We start from the raw sequence: 15,518 nt of genomic DNA, 5'->3' as shown, positions 1-15,518 counted from the left end.
AAAAACTAACAAAGGGACACACTAGTTAGCCAGCACCACACTAGCACACACACTAGTTAGCCAGCACCACATAAGCAGATACACTAGTTAGCCAGTACCACACAAGCAGACACACTAATTAGCCAGTACCACACAAGCAGATATACTAGTTAGCCAGCACCACACTAGCACACACACTAGTTAGCCAGTACCACACAAGCAGATATACTAGTTAGCCAGCACCACACAAGCAGACACACTTGTTAGCCAGCACCACACAAGCAGATACACACTAGTGGAAAGATCACTGACTAGAAAGCTTTGCTAAACATGTCCTCCTCTGAAACAAAATTCTGTTAATGCAAGACCCAATTTAAATGCCGGCTTTTCAGTGAACCCTTACTATCAGATTCAAGCTCTTCTCCTTTAAGCTCCAGAGCACTGTCTACGTCTAGCAGCCTCGCTGCAGTTTCCACACATGCTGCGCTCACAATCAGAGCTCCTCATCTTTCCTTTCCTCTTCAGAAGATTCCTGTGTCCTTCTCTGATCAGAAGACCCTTACTTTTGGGAGGAGTGCGGGGGTAGGGGTTTGAAGTTTCTCTGTGTAGCTTTGGAGAGTGTCCTGGAACTCACTCTGCAGACCAGGCTAGCCTCAAACTCACAGAGATCCGCCTGTCTCTGTCTCCTGAGTGCTGGAATTAAAGGCGTGCGCCACTAGTGCTTGACCACATTTTTAATAACTGTAGCTGTAATGGAACTAAACCAATCAAAGTTGGTACTAGTAGAATAGCTGTCTGTTTGCATAGAGGATTATAAAATGTTTTAATATCCCGAGTATGGAAATACTAAAAATAGCAAAAAATGCTCCTACTTATTTGTCTACTTCATTATAAAAAAATAGAAAGCAGAGCTGGAGAGATGGCTCGGCAGTTAAGAGCACTGACTATTCTTCCAGAGGACCCAGGTGCAATTACCAGCACCCACATGGTAGCTCGCAACCGTCTGTAACTCACACATGTGGTACACAGACATATATACAAGCAAAATACCCATACACATAAAATGATTTTTTAAAAGATTAGAGAGGCAGGGAGAGACAAAGAAAGAAAGGGGAGAGGGAAGGAAGAGAGAATATAAGGCATTGATTGCCCCATTAATTATAGATTTCCTGACCATTTTACATTTTAAGAGAGTAAGACTAAATAAAATGTCCATAAGAATTCAAATTATTATAGAAATCTAAAAGTACAACTCAGTTAAATAATATTAACTCCTGCATTATAAAACACTTTGCTTAGATCATCTTATTAAATATTACTCAGCCTTTTATAAACCCCTTCAAGTAGTTATTATCTCATTTTTATGAAGGCCCAGAGAGATTAATGTGTTGCCCAAGGTCACAGAGCTAATTAGTGGACAAATAAGAACTTGAATTTAGGTTTGTCACACTACAAACCCTATAATCTTAATCATAAAGCTGTATTAATTTCTAAATGACTCACCATACAGACTGCTGATCTGTCTAACTCAAAATATACTCTTCTAAATAAATCCACTCAAGGGCTCTCTCTCTCCTCCACACATCTTTCTCACAAAATAGATGCAAGGAGCAGAGTCCCCATTTCTATCTATCAGCACATAGCCCCAGCCCAATGGTTCTCAACCTTCCTATCCTGCAAACCCTCTCTTCATAACTGTAATTTTGCTGCTCTTATGAACTGTAACATAACAGTTCTTAGAGATCGCTTGCTGAAAGGGCCGCGCCCCACAGGCTGGGAGCCACTGCTGGCACAGCAGTCTTTGCAGCCTGGGTCTCTGCCTCTCGCTATGCAGCATGGCGCTCCTGCTGTGGGACACTCACAGAGAAGTAGGTTCTCTTGGCTGAGATATTAGGGTTGCTGTCACTCCAGTCACAGGCTAGCTCTTCTTCCTCCTTCCCATTCAACCAGATCAGCTCAGCTGTAGCTCTGGAGACAAACTTGTGCAAGCTCTGAAGGTGCCTCATTCGAAAGCTAGAAGTCTCCTGGAAAAAGCAAGAATTAAAAGATTAAAGTGCCAGCCTTTGCATCTGGAGAAGATAACACAGTGACATCAGGAAAGAATAACCCAGGAAATGCTTTAGGTCTAGTTTGTTTAGTTTTGTTTTAAAGTGCTTATATTTAAACCTAAGGCCATTGGCATGCAAGGAAACACTCTACCATTAAGTCATACACACACACACACACACACACACACATACACACACACATACCCTATGCCTTTAAAAAAAAAAATCTGGATTCTTTTTGATGGACTCATTTTACATAGTTTGATACAAAACTTCCAGGGTCCTTGTCAATCTTACACTGAAGATGTGACTCACAAGACTTTTCTAAGTGTTGTTGTATAGAGAATGATCTTGGCTTATTCCACCATGGACAATAGATGGGAATAAAAAACAATAGATAGAGAATTCCCTCTCAATCATCTAAATTTTTTAGTTATAGTATCTCAAAATACAGATGACCACCGTCTTGGTGAGGAACATAGTTAAGATGGGCTTTACTTGCTTACAATTTCCCAGAGCAGTGGTTTCTGACCTTTAAGAATTTGGAAGTTCAGTCGGGCGGGTGGTGGTGGCGCACGCCTTTAATCCCAGCACTTGAGAGGCAGAGGCAGGCGGATTTCTGTGAGTTCGAGCAGCCTGGTCTACAAGAGCTAGTTCTAGGACAGGCACCAAAGTTACAGAGAAACCCTGTCTCGAAACAAAACAAAACAAAACAAAACAACAAAAAAGAATTTGGAAGTTCATTGTGGCAGAATAAAACTATAATACCAGGATTTTGGGCACTGGGGCAAGAGTAGTTTAAAGGCCAGCATGGGCTATGTAGAGAAAATACCTCAAAAAGAATATTGTAACCCATATAAATAATTACACACAGTAAATATAATCTAAAAAAACAAACAAACAAAGACAGAGCCAAACCATGTGCTTTCTGAATTAGGAAGATGTCTTATTTGGAGGGAGCCCAAGTATCTAAGAGCACAGTAGAAGTTGACTAGTCAAGGTCTGGGAAAAAGACTCACCTTCAGTTTACAGTACTGTGTCTCCAACTTTCCAAGAGTTTCAACATAGCTGGTATGAAAATTCTGGGACATCTTTCCCTGACACAAAAGGAATGAAATGAAAGGACATTAGAGAAACAGTGGGGAAACTATGTGGTACTGCTTCAACAGTGTAAATAAGATGTAGGTATGCAGGTGAGGGCTCACTGCTCTGGGAAACACAGGCCTGGGCAACAATTTTCTAGGAGAGACTTCATAGCTAGAGGCAGCACTGAGTGGATAATTCAGCAGGGTAACCTAGCCAGTACCCTGCACGTACTTTCAGCAATCAGAGGCTTCTGAGAAAATCCTACGCCTGATGACTACCGAACTCCTCATCTGCTCCTTTGAAGGTGGTGGGGGTGACAAAATAAAAAACAGGAAGATAGGAGCATAGCAGTAGAGCACTTGCCTAGCAGGCAGAGTCCCTAAGTTTGGTCCATTACCACCAGAAAACAAACCAAGACACTCAAAAAATAAGACAGAACCATGACTGATGCAGGATGGACCAAGTGAGCAGTTTCTTCACACCAGCTCTTTACTGCAGGCTCACAGCAAAATGAAAAGAATATGGGGGGCTGGAGAGATGGCTCAATGGTTAAGAGCACCACCTGCTCTTCCAAAGGTCCTGAGTTCAATTCCCAGCAACCACATGGTGGCTCACAACCATCTGTAATGAGATCTGGTGGCCTCTTCTGGCCTGCAGGCAGACTACTGAGAATACTGTATACATAATAAATAAATAAATAAATAAATAAATAAATAAATAAATAAATAAATGAACGTTTACCTTTAAAAAAAAAAGAATATGAATTTTGGAGATAGAACTCCTGAGTTTAGATTCTGCTATTTATTAATTCTGACTTCAGCTGTCAGCATCACTTTTAAAAGTTTTTCAGTTTTTTTGCTGGGCAGTGGTGGTGCACGCCTTTAATCCCAGCACTCGGGAGGCAGAGGCAGGCAAATCATGAGTTCCAGGACAGGCTCCAAAGCTACAGAGAAACCCTGTCTCAAAAAAACAAACAAACAAACAAACAAACAAACAAAAAACCCACCAAACCAAAAAACCCCACTTTTCTCACAATGTCATTTCAAAGATTAACACAGACACATTGAATAAAGCCAGAATTAGTTGTAATGTGTTATTCATTATATACTTTACTTTTCAGAGCCTGCTCCTTTTCAGAAACAGCAGAGTGGAACAAAACTCCCACTACCTGCTCCTCACCTCGTACAGCCTAGCCTCTTTGACACTCGAGCCCAGCTCTTCCACGCTGGCGTGGATGTGCTGCTGTGTTTCCAGCTGCAACTCCACACTAGGCAGATCATTACCCCACTCTGCTCGTTCCAGCTTCATCTGAAAAAGAAAGCACACGTGTTATAACTTGCAAAGGACAGGAGAGTGGTCAGTCAGTATCTGGGTGAGATGGCCAGGGGTAAGAGCCAGGTACAGCAGCACCTGTCTGTGATCTCAGCACTCAGAACAGAAGGGTCAGGATTTCCAAGTCAGCCTGGACTACATAAGACCATGACTTAAATACAAAATGGCAAGGTGTAAGGACCGGGCATCTAAACTGTCTCTATCATTCTATGGCTTTGTACAGGAAAATACACTATAATCAACCCTCAAGAGCCTACAGAGGAAGCCCCATTAACTACAGCAATGGTGGCCTATGAGAAAACAACCTGAGTTTGTCAGAAGTGGGGCTTAACATTCCCCTTTATAGGGTTACAAGACATGGTGGTGCATGCCTTTAATTCCAGCACTCAGTAGGCAGAGAGGCAGGCAGATCTCTGAGTTTCAGGCCAACCTGGGCTATGTAATGAGACTCTGTCTTAAAAAAAAAAAAACAATAAATCAACATGAGTCTGTTAATTTAATAGAGTAGACCCCCCACAAAAAAAGGAAAAGAAAAGAGAAAGATCTAAAAAATATTTTGATTCACAGTATCAGCTACTAGCCAACAGATCTCTTCTCCCTTTTTCTGTCCTCCCTTCCTTTTTTTCTTCCTTGAGATGGAAATCCTATAAAATAGCCCAGGCTGGCCTGGAATTCATCACCTCGTGCTTTAGCCTCCTGGGTCCTGGGTTTACAGGGATAGCCTGGCACAGATCAATGTCAAATTTAAGCTATTACTGACCTAAAATATAATTTAGTAGCATTGAGCTTGTGGAATAAATATATCAGTCTTGCTTAGATTTAAGATGTATGACCAAAACAACAAAAACTGAAGAACGCACTTTCCTATCAACAAGGAACCATCAGAAGACAACTGATATATATATATATATATATAGATATATAGATATATAGATATATAGATATATAGATATATAGATATAGATATAGATATATAGATATATAGATATATAGATAGATAGAGATATAGAGATATAGAGATATATATAGATACTACAAGTTCCCCACAAGTTACCACTTAGAGCATGATTAACAGAAGGTAACAGACTCCCCAAGAGCTTCAAATCAGAAAAGCCTGTAGCAATCTATATAAATCCTGTCCATTTAGAATATAAGGAGGAAGGAATCAGGCATGGTGGCATATGCCTGTAATCCCAGCACTTAGGAGGCTGGGGTCGGAAGATCATGTGTTCAAGGACAATGAGACTACACTGACTTCCAGGTCAGCATGGGTTAAACAGTGGAGAGGCAAGGGGACATATAAGGAGAAGGGGTCTCAGGTGCAGACAGGATCAATTATTAAGGCTTTTTCTACCAGAAACACAAAGCAACCTGGTCCTCTTAAGACAGTTTTCTGGACATACACCCACCTGCATCTCTTCTACCCAAGAAAGTAGTTCATATACAAATCGAAGACTGCCTTCATCTTCAGAGGAGGAGATAGATACAAGTTCAGCCCGGGTCATAGGTTTTCGAAACCAGGAGGTAGAAGAATGAGTTGTCTTGTTCAGGGGTTCTGCTTTCAGATGTGTAGTGGTTAAGGTAGAGGGTGGAACCAATTCAAGTGAAGTAAAGTGGCCTTTCCGGTAGAGATTCGTACACTCCAAGCGCAGGGTGACCAGCTCGTCCTGCAGACGCATGACCCTGGAGGAGAAGAGTAAACTTAAAACATGCTTAAAATAAAATCTTCATTATCTATTTAACAACCACATGCTAAAAATAAAAATGGGACCATATCAGGAAAAGTGTTTTGAAAAAGTGTTACAGGAATGTAAAGTGGTATTTTTAACATCGTCTAGTTTGGAGTTTTTGAAGCAAATGCAAAACTAAAGTGTTAATTGGAAGGAAGTAATGTAATATTTATATGACTCGTAAAGGTCACAGGAGAATAAATGCTGGACTGCCATGTGACTTTAAACACTGCTTATCCTTTCTGCAGATCTCAGTTTCCCCATCTATAAAATGAGTTCACTAGACCACCAGTGATTCAAAGCCAAGTGTGCTAGCATACCCTTGCAGGTCACTCTGAAATAGAAATGCGGTAAGAGGCACAGTGACCGAGAAATATACTATAGACACTTAATAGGATGGTTGTGCAAAAAGGGAAACTCATCCCAGGCAATATCCTGCTTAGAGGGTGTGCATGCAGCAGCCCCAGAAACAGAGTTCTGATATTCAAGTTAAAGATTCAGTACGTGGTTCTTATTTCAGCCCTCCCTATGTGCCCCTTCCTCCTCACCTAAAGGCCAGTTCTTCCAGCTGGTAGTACTTCTCATCCCGGAGGATCTGGAGATCCACCTGCAGCTGCCGGATGAGACCTTCACACTCTTGAATGTACATGATGACATCTGACTCACACTGGACTGGCTGCCCTGATTCCAGGTGTGCAGCATCCTGCGACAGAAGAGTCTGGGTGAGAAAATGTCACTGCTCTCACCCACTAGGAGGAGGGAACCAAGGAAAAGGAAGTAACAGCTGGATTCCTCGGCTGTTAACTTTGACTGTCAGAGCAGCTGGGTACAACGTGGAAGGCATGCGACATAAGACGTAGGACGGGGCAAACACTTACAGCCTGCAGCGTATTCTTCGCTAGTGTCAGTTTTTCTTCACAGCTCAAAGCACCATTCTGTATTTTATTTGCAATCTGAAGCAGCAATTCCAGCCTAAAGAAAGAAAAACCATAATGAAGTACAGACTCAAAGCAGCCCTAAGGAATGCCAGTCTGCCACCTGGACCCACCTCTCCACAGCAGGCCGTAGGGATTTCTCTCGCTCTAGCATTTCAATGATGAGTTTCCCCCATTCTTCTTCTACATGATTAGGGTGGTAGCCTTGAGGCAGTTTAATTCTGCCAAATTCAATCCACACCTGAAAGAGATACTTTTCAGTGCCCAACCACAGCCCTACCCTCTGGACTGTTTTTATCTGTTTTTATATTTTGCTTCTTGCTTTGTTGTTGTTGTTGTTCCAGTCAAGCAGTAGTTTTTCACACTATCTAATATAGGAAAAGAATAAAGCATCTAACAACTTAAGAGCCAAAACATTTGTATCTACACTCTAACATGCAGAGACCACTTGCTCTAAACCGAATTTCCATCCCTTCTATCATTTCTAGAAATCTATCTTCTAAATGAACTTGATTCTGGCAAGGTTAAATCCACCCAAATCTATTGTTTCCCTCTAAAGATTTAGTTTCACTCTAAAAAACAATGAAAAAAGGATTTCTGAATAGAGATACTGTTTTTCAATGACTCCTTTACTAATGACAGTTTGTTGATACTGTTCCTTTACCACAGAGTTCCAAGACTGGCTGAGGGTATTACTCAGGGGAGCATGTGGAATCAATCTATTAGGAAACAATGACAGTATAAACTGTCTTAACAAGAAATATGCTTCCTTACCTCCAGCAATTTATATAACTCTTTGATTCTTCCTTTCTCTCTCTCCTTGGCAAGAATTTCTGTTTCTTTGAAGTGTATATATTGGTTATAAAGTGCCTACAAATATTAATATTTGATGAATGAATTAATAGATCAAAGCAACAGGGACTAATTTTTCACACCACCTCCCACCTCCCAGCAGCATAAACCTCTGAAGCTTACACCCAGAGAGAATTCATAAAAAGCAACTTAAGTCCATGCTTTTACCTTTAGTTCAACAGGGTTCTGGGGGAAAGATTTATCTGACATCAAGATCGTATGCTGTCTGATCCAGGGAAGGAGTGAATCCACTCGGCTTTGGTATTCTTGCCACCTGGCATCCACGTCCTATGGTCAGAAGGCAGACACTGTAGACCAGATTTGCACTTAGCAGCAGCAGCAAGGACAAAGTGGCTCAGACCACCCCAGGCCATGCAAAACCCTCTTCTAATTGCCTAGACAGATGTCCAACTTAATACTCAAAATTTCAGTTTCAAAGCTCCCTGAGGAACCCAAAGCTGCCATTCAGTATCTTGACAAGTAGAAAGACTATAAACCAAGTTACTAAAATTAAGATCAACAATATTTGTCAGACATGATGATTCTTCACATTGTAATTGCACCACTTGGGGGTTGAGGCAGCAGGACCATGAGTTCAAGGCTAGCCTAGAGCTCAGCCATGTTGCCTATTCAAACTTGTATCAGTAGCCAAGAAAACACTGCGTCATCTTGAATTATGGCTGGGGATGGAAACAGCATTCTTTGCTGGCATTTAACATCAAATGGTCTATGTCAGATGGCATAAAATTAGCAATACCAAGGCTCATTCTTAAGGACAGTGTCCATTATGATAGAGATAATGTAGAGTCAGGTGGGTCTTTGTAAATGCAAAAGAATTTAAGAAACACTATCTAATGAAGGCACTCTACTTCAATGAAACAAGGTATTTTAGGAAAATGTTCTTTTACCGTAGCACTGATCCCTTCTCCACCCTCAGGGACTTTGGGGAAGGCATCATAAATTGAAGACACGTAAGTGATTACAGACTTTTCATCTGGAGATGGTACATCCACATCTGAGAGAAGGATAGAATTTCTTGGTCAGAATGAGGAACTTGCCAGGAGAAGTTATTATGAAAACATGTTAAATGTACTTAAATTTCAGTAACTCTCACCTTCTGCATCCAGCAATCGGGTGACCCCAAGTCTCTCAGCTACTTCAAAAGCCTGTTCCAGGTTCTCCCGGTTACTCTGGATTTGCACTCTCTCCATATCTACCAGATCAGGTCTGTAAAGGTCCACCAAGGCACGTGAAAAACCACTGTCTATCCAGCACATGAGCTCACACAAGGAGGACCTAACAGTTCCCAGAACTGAAAACTGTCAGAGGCCATGAGAATATACAGCATATAGCAGTCGATAATTCAAGTGTCAACCAAGCAGAGGGCTGACTCTGCTGGGGGTTAATCCTGTCAAGGCAATACCTGAAGGACCATCAGCTCTTTTTTGCTCACTTTTGCTAAAACATCTTGGTATCTCCCCAATACCTGCATTGTAGTATGTAATCTCATGTGATGTGTCTATGTAATCTCATGATTACATCTCAGTCTTATGGGGGGGCACATATATCTGTGGGTGATCAGGAAGATGACTCTTCATTTATCTGTATAATCTTTATATATAGAATATATACTAGGACACGCTTCATAACTAGATCTATTTGTCCCATGAAGACTGTAGACACTTAAAAGCCTGCTTTGTTCCTTTTGGCTTAGACTAACTGCATACAAACTAGACTAAAGGCTTTCTGTAAATAGATGGTAAGTTTAAAATTTTATAGTTATGCACAAAGTCAGAGTCACAGATGTCAAACCTAGGTTGCTACACAAAACACAAAACACAAGTCTTCGCTTGCCAGTCTGCTCTATGTTTCAAAGTTTGTCACTGGGCACTGTGCCCTTCCCCAAATCGGTCATGATCTTACTCCAGTAACCTTGGAACTTTGGGTTGCCATGGAAGAGGCTCAGCTCCCTATTGCTTACCCTAGGAATGTGCTTTCTACCAATGAGACTAACTCTTGTAATTTTTTAAAAAATCACTTTAACGTTCCTGTAAAGAGACGAGTTTTTAGTCTAGAAGAGAAGAAGGTAGGAGGATAAGTTGGGAGAAATTAGAAGTAGTACAGGAGAGTTAGAATAGAAGCAGAACAATAAAGAGACTGATTTGGAAAAGCATATAGTGAGAGAATTTGATCATTTGCCCTCAGATATCCAAAGAAAAAAGTCCTTTGCATTTGCTGTGTGGCCAATCTAAACCTTGAAGAGAGTCTTGGAGCTGGTCCCCAACGGCTTTCATTAGAAAACACTGAGTGAATAGAGAGAAAGTAGGAGACAGGAAGACACCAATCCTGAACCTACTTCTAACTGCACACCAGGAACCAGGCTACCCAATCCCAAGCCTACACAAATTCATAAACCAGTACACAGTGAAAATTGATATATGTGCATGACCACCCAGAGTTCAAATTATTTTTTGTGGTTAAAATTCCTATCTTCCTTCCTCATGTCATACCAAGTTTCCTGCCTCTCTTTACTTTGGTCCGGTCCCTCTTGAGGTCCTGTGTACTTGTTATTTCACCTATTTGGGATGCTCTGACCCCAGAGCCTGCATGGCTCGCTTTTGAGACCCTCATCTATCTCTGGCCATCTCTGTTCAAATTACCACAACCTATAATTATGTTCTTCCATGGTGCCTGCCACTATATGACAACACCCAGTTCTCTGTTTACTGCCTATTCTCCCCAGCGGACAGTCAGCTCCTTGAAAGCAGGAACACTGACTGGCTCACTGCTTGGGCCAGTGCCTAGAAGAACAGTAAGGTTCAATAAAGACTGCTTTTCAAAACAGAACAATGACTTAGAGTCTAATCCTTGTTGGAAGGAGAAGATGGTGTGACAGCTCGTTACAAATGGGATGGGAAGAATTCCTTCTAAGAGTAGTGAGATTCCACTGTACGTACCTGTATCTGTGAATCAGTGCATTGAACATTTTCCCATCGCTCCAGCAGGAAGAGAAGTTGGTGCATTTGATTCCTGTGTAACCAGCTGTTACTTTCTGAGTCCACAAGAGTAGTTTCTCCTTGGCTGACATATCCCCTGATTCTCCACTAATGTAGATATCAGATATCTGCAAACACATAGGACATGGAGTAACTCCTTCAAATACAATAAAGTCTGTTGTCTTTCTCTTTTCTCTATATTATGACTAATAAAGGAAGCAAGACTGGCTAGCAACACTATTAATGACAACTCCAACAGATATTCAACCTCTCTGGTAGTCAGAGAAAAACAATTAAAACTTACCAAACTGGCCTAGTGCTGGGGGCACATGCCTTTAATCCCAGCACTTAGGAGGTAGAGGCAATTGGATCTCTGAGTTTGGAACAGAATGAGTTCCAAAACAACCAAGACTTCAAAGGGAAACCTTGTCCCAAAAAAACCAAACCCATCAACCAAACAAACAAGAAAACCAAAGCAACAAAACAAAACACCCAAAACCTATCAAAACAGTAAAGGCTGCTTGGACTATAATGCTAACAATCAAAAATGGAGAGAATATTCAGAATTGGACGTTATCATTTAAAAGTATACTATGGAGAATATGAATAGCACATTTATGCAGGATGTCAGTTTTTAATCAAATCCTTTTTAAATAATGTACTTATTTTTATTTTATATGCATTGTTGTTTTGCCTGCATGTATATGAGGACAATATACATATATACATATAGCAGACAATAAGACACCTCCAAATGTCTTATACTAAATTTTACATATTTAACTCAAAATAAATAAGATTATAACAGAGCATCAGTCCACTAGGTTCTCAACTTATTTTGGATTTTTAAATTTTTAAAATATTCATTCATTTATTATGTATACAATATTCTGTCTGTGTGTATGCCTGCAGGCCAGAAGAGAGCACCAGACCCTATTACAGATGGTTGTGAGCCACCATGTGGTTGCTGGGAATTGAACTCAGGACCTTTGGAAGAACAGGCAATGCTCTTAACCTCTGAGCCATCTCTCCAGCCTGGATTTTTAAATTTTTACAATAGTTTTAGACTGTACTTACTGTTGGCCAGCCAGTGGTGATACACACTTTTAATCCTACTGGGAGGCAGAGGCAGGCGGATCTCTGTGAGTTTGAGGCTAGCCTGGTTTACAGAGTGAGTTCCAGGACAGGCTCCAAAGCCACAGAGAAACTCTGTCTCGAAAAACAAAACAAAACAAAACAAAAAAACAAAAAACAAAAACAAAAACAAAAAACAAGCAAACCCTACAGACTTCTCAATACTGCCAGAATGTTTGCCGGCAGACTACAAGAACAGTACAGATAGTCTGCACAGAGCCCAGGAAGCCACTTACGTGTCAAAGCGAAATGAAATGGCAGAATAAGCAGCAAACTCATGGGTACAGAGTTTTGCCCTTGACAGGTATGGTCATACAAAGGAAATTCAGGCTAGTGCACTTTGATAATGCCTAATAATAAGATGATTCTACAAATCTTTTTATCACTCACCACCGCTCTGCTGACTCCATATTTACCTGACAACTTTCAAATTATTGTTTCACATACATACATACATACATACATACATACATACAATAAAGCTAAATGATTGCTACATATACTCAACAATTTTACAGTTAAAATTCATTTTGTAAATTAATTCAGATCCATCAATCACTTATAAATATAAACCATGTGAAACTATGCTATAAAATTCAATCAATTCCAAGTTTGATAGAGCCATGAAGCTGCAAAGTGGGGACTCAGTAATAGTACACTCAACCCAACAGCCAGCACCCTACAGGCTCAGTATAAATAGTCTCTCTCCCTAAAGTCAGCTCTATTTCCATTCCTTCAACAATACTTCGACATTCCTACTGTAATGGATAATTGTCACTAGACACGGACATAGACCCATCACTTTCATTGCAGCTGCTTCATGTACATATTAAGAAGGATCAGAAAATAGATTTGGTGAAATGAAGCGGAAAGAATTAACAAAACAAATTCTGAGCATTAGAGTTCTTTACCAAAAACTAAGTTCTAATTATTTAACCAAAATAAGCACAACCGTCTCTCTAATGACATCCCCTACCTGCCAATCACAGTATCAGCCACAATGCCTATATGCATATTGCATAATTTGTTATATGTACATAAGTTTTGCCAGCACGTATTATACACCGTACGCATGCAGTGCCTTAAGAAGACATTGGAGCCCCCGGAACTGAACTTGGGTCCCTTAAAGGGCAGCCAGTGCTCTTAACTACTAAAGCAATTTCTCCAGCCCCTGCATTGAAACTATTTCAGTGAAGAGCTTTGCTTCAGATTTTCAAGACAGGTTTGATGAGACAATGTTTGGTTCCTTAGTGGAAGAAAACAGTACCAGGCTTGGATTGCAACCTTTCTAGACTGTAAACTGGGTTGTGAAAATGTGATTATCATTGCAAGCATCTCAGTAGTTAAGTTTGGTTTCTATCCACCTTTTCTTACGATACTCTCATATGGTATGCGTACCATCACTAGGGTCTGCAGAAGCATTTACCTTAACACTCAAATACAGAGATCTGGCTTTCAGCAGTTCCCTCCCCTGGCCGAGTGGAAAGAACATAGCCTCAATATCATGCCAGAAACTACATGTTGCTCGAACTTCCTCCCATCACACACTACCCAAGGTTAAATTAATTACTTCTCCAAAGCATTCCCACAAATGTAATATTTGCCAATAATTTCAAAAGCATTTACCAACATCCTAACCCTATGCCAAGTAGTATGGAGAGGAAAACAAGTCACATGTTGTCTATTCATTCCGTTATCAGTTCAAGAAAACATTATGTTTTCAAAGCTTAAAATAAAAGCATAATTTCAGGTTTGGGTTTAAGCACCTCAGTCAGGGAAATCATTTACAGAAAAAGTAAGTTGAGACAGAGGTAAACAAGTAACCCCAACCAGCAATGTTAATGAAGGGCTCAGAGACAATGCCTGTGCTGTTTCAGTAAGCAGATGCCAACCAAGTGAAAAAAGAGAAAACACAAAATGAGACATGTCAGTCCTCTAAGAATTTAGTTAAGATATGCTATATCTCAGTAAATTAAGGCTTCCCCAATTACTTTCCTAAATGACGACGGATTAGTGGAAATAAAAAAGAGAGAAACCCACACGGAGAAACCCAGCGGTGGGCTGGGGAGAGGGCTCCGTTGTAAAGTGTAACAACATACAAACATCCCCAGCATCTACAGAAAAGTCAGGTGTGGAAGTGTGATGATAGGCAGACCCTTAGAGTTCATCAGCCAGCTAGACTAGGCAATAGGTAAGCTGCAGGTTCAGCAAGAAACCAAAAGCCAAGGTAGAATGAAACTGAGGAAGATGCTCCATGTTATAAAAACCTCTGAACTCTATACTCATGTACACACCTGCATGCACATGCGCGCGCACACACACACACACACGCACACACAAGAGGTGCATGTGCAGGCCAGAAGACGACCTCAGCTGTTGTTCCTCAGTTTTCAAACACCTTTTTGTTTGTTTTGTTTTTAAAGACTGGATCAGCTGAACTGTGGTGGCGCACTTTAATCCCAGAATCTGAGAGGCAGAGCTTTAGTTCCAGGCCAGCCTGGTCTACAGAGAGTTCCAGGCCAGCCAGGGCTACACAGAGAAGCCCTGTCAGGGAGAAGAGGGGATATAACAGGATCTATTACAGTCCTGAAACTCACTGGTTGGCTGTTTTCACTTCTCCAGCACTGCGATTACAAGTTATCATGCCTGGATTTTTAGATATGAGTTCTGGGGATCCTTGTGTTAGCAAGACAAGCACTTACTGAGTTATCTACAAAATTCATTTAGGCTTGTGTGTGTGCATTCATGCATGCATGTACACACAGGCAAAGGTCAGAAATCAACTTTGGGTGTCTTCTTCCTCTACCACTGCTCACCTTTTTTTTTTTTTTTTTTTTTTTTTAAATAGGGTCTCTCATTGAATTTGGAACTCAGCAATTCAGCTGTAATAGCCACTCTCCTGACTTTTTATGGGTACTGGGGATCCAAGCCCTGGCTTGCAATCTTGGCAGGAAGACCTTTATTCACCAAGCCATCCATCCAACCTCTCAAAAACATTTCAATTTCTTTATTTCTCTATTTATTTGTTTGTTTGGTGTGTGCATGTGTCTCTGTGTGTGTCTGTTGGAGGGCATGTGTGTTTGCTCCACGCATACATGTAGGGATCAGTATAGTACAGCTTGGAGGAGCTGGTTCTGTTTTCATCATGCAGGTTCCAAAGGTGGAACTCAGCTGGACAGCAAGTACCTTTTTCATCCACTGAAGCATCTCTCTGTCCTTTGAAAAACATTTTCAGTATTAAGGTTTATATATAGTTACATCCAACACTTCAAGTTAGAAGGCTATATTCCCAAGGAGAATAACTAGATCTCCTTGGCTCTTTTGTCTCTCTTTTTCTTTAAATGGATTATGTCACTTGATCTCTACCCAAATTAGCATAGATTGAACTAGTACATGGTGACATAGATTTATTCGGTTAATCTTGTC

General features: G+C 40.8%; 1 protein-coding gene across 10 annotated transcripts in view; it reads right to left on the bottom strand.

Moving 5' to 3' along the window:
* LOC119816258 (microtubule-actin cross-linking factor 1) overlaps window positions 1-15,518 on the bottom strand; it is a 319,531-nt gene that overhangs the window by 154,426 nt on the left and 149,587 nt on the right. For all 10 annotated transcript variants that reach the window (XM_038332756.2, XM_038332759.2, XM_038332757.2 and 7 more), the window contains exons 6-17: window positions 10,920-11,086; window positions 9,077-9,189; window positions 8,871-8,977; window positions 8,131-8,250; window positions 7,885-7,980; window positions 7,224-7,351; window positions 7,054-7,147; window positions 6,724-6,878; window positions 5,855-6,128; window positions 4,293-4,421; window positions 3,047-3,124; window positions 1,842-2,003 (exon numbers count right to left, since the gene is read on the bottom strand). In XM_038332756.2, the coding sequence (XP_038188684.1) occupies window positions 1,842-2,003; window positions 3,047-3,124; window positions 4,293-4,421; window positions 5,855-6,128; window positions 6,724-6,878; window positions 7,054-7,147; window positions 7,224-7,351; window positions 7,885-7,980; window positions 8,131-8,250; window positions 8,871-8,977; window positions 9,077-9,189; window positions 10,920-11,086 (1,623 nt within the window). The remainder of the gene's footprint in view (window positions 1-1,841; window positions 2,004-3,046; window positions 3,125-4,292; window positions 4,422-5,854; window positions 6,129-6,723; window positions 6,879-7,053; window positions 7,148-7,223; window positions 7,352-7,884; window positions 7,981-8,130; window positions 8,251-8,870; window positions 8,978-9,076; window positions 9,190-10,919; window positions 11,087-15,518) is intronic.

This window comes from Arvicola amphibius, chromosome 6 (genome assembly GCF_903992535.2).
Source record: "Arvicola amphibius chromosome 6, mArvAmp1.2, whole genome shotgun sequence".
Taxonomy (NCBI): domain Eukaryota; kingdom Metazoa; phylum Chordata; class Mammalia; order Rodentia; family Cricetidae; genus Arvicola; species Arvicola amphibius.
This window is presented reverse-complemented; position numbering and strand designations above follow the sequence as displayed.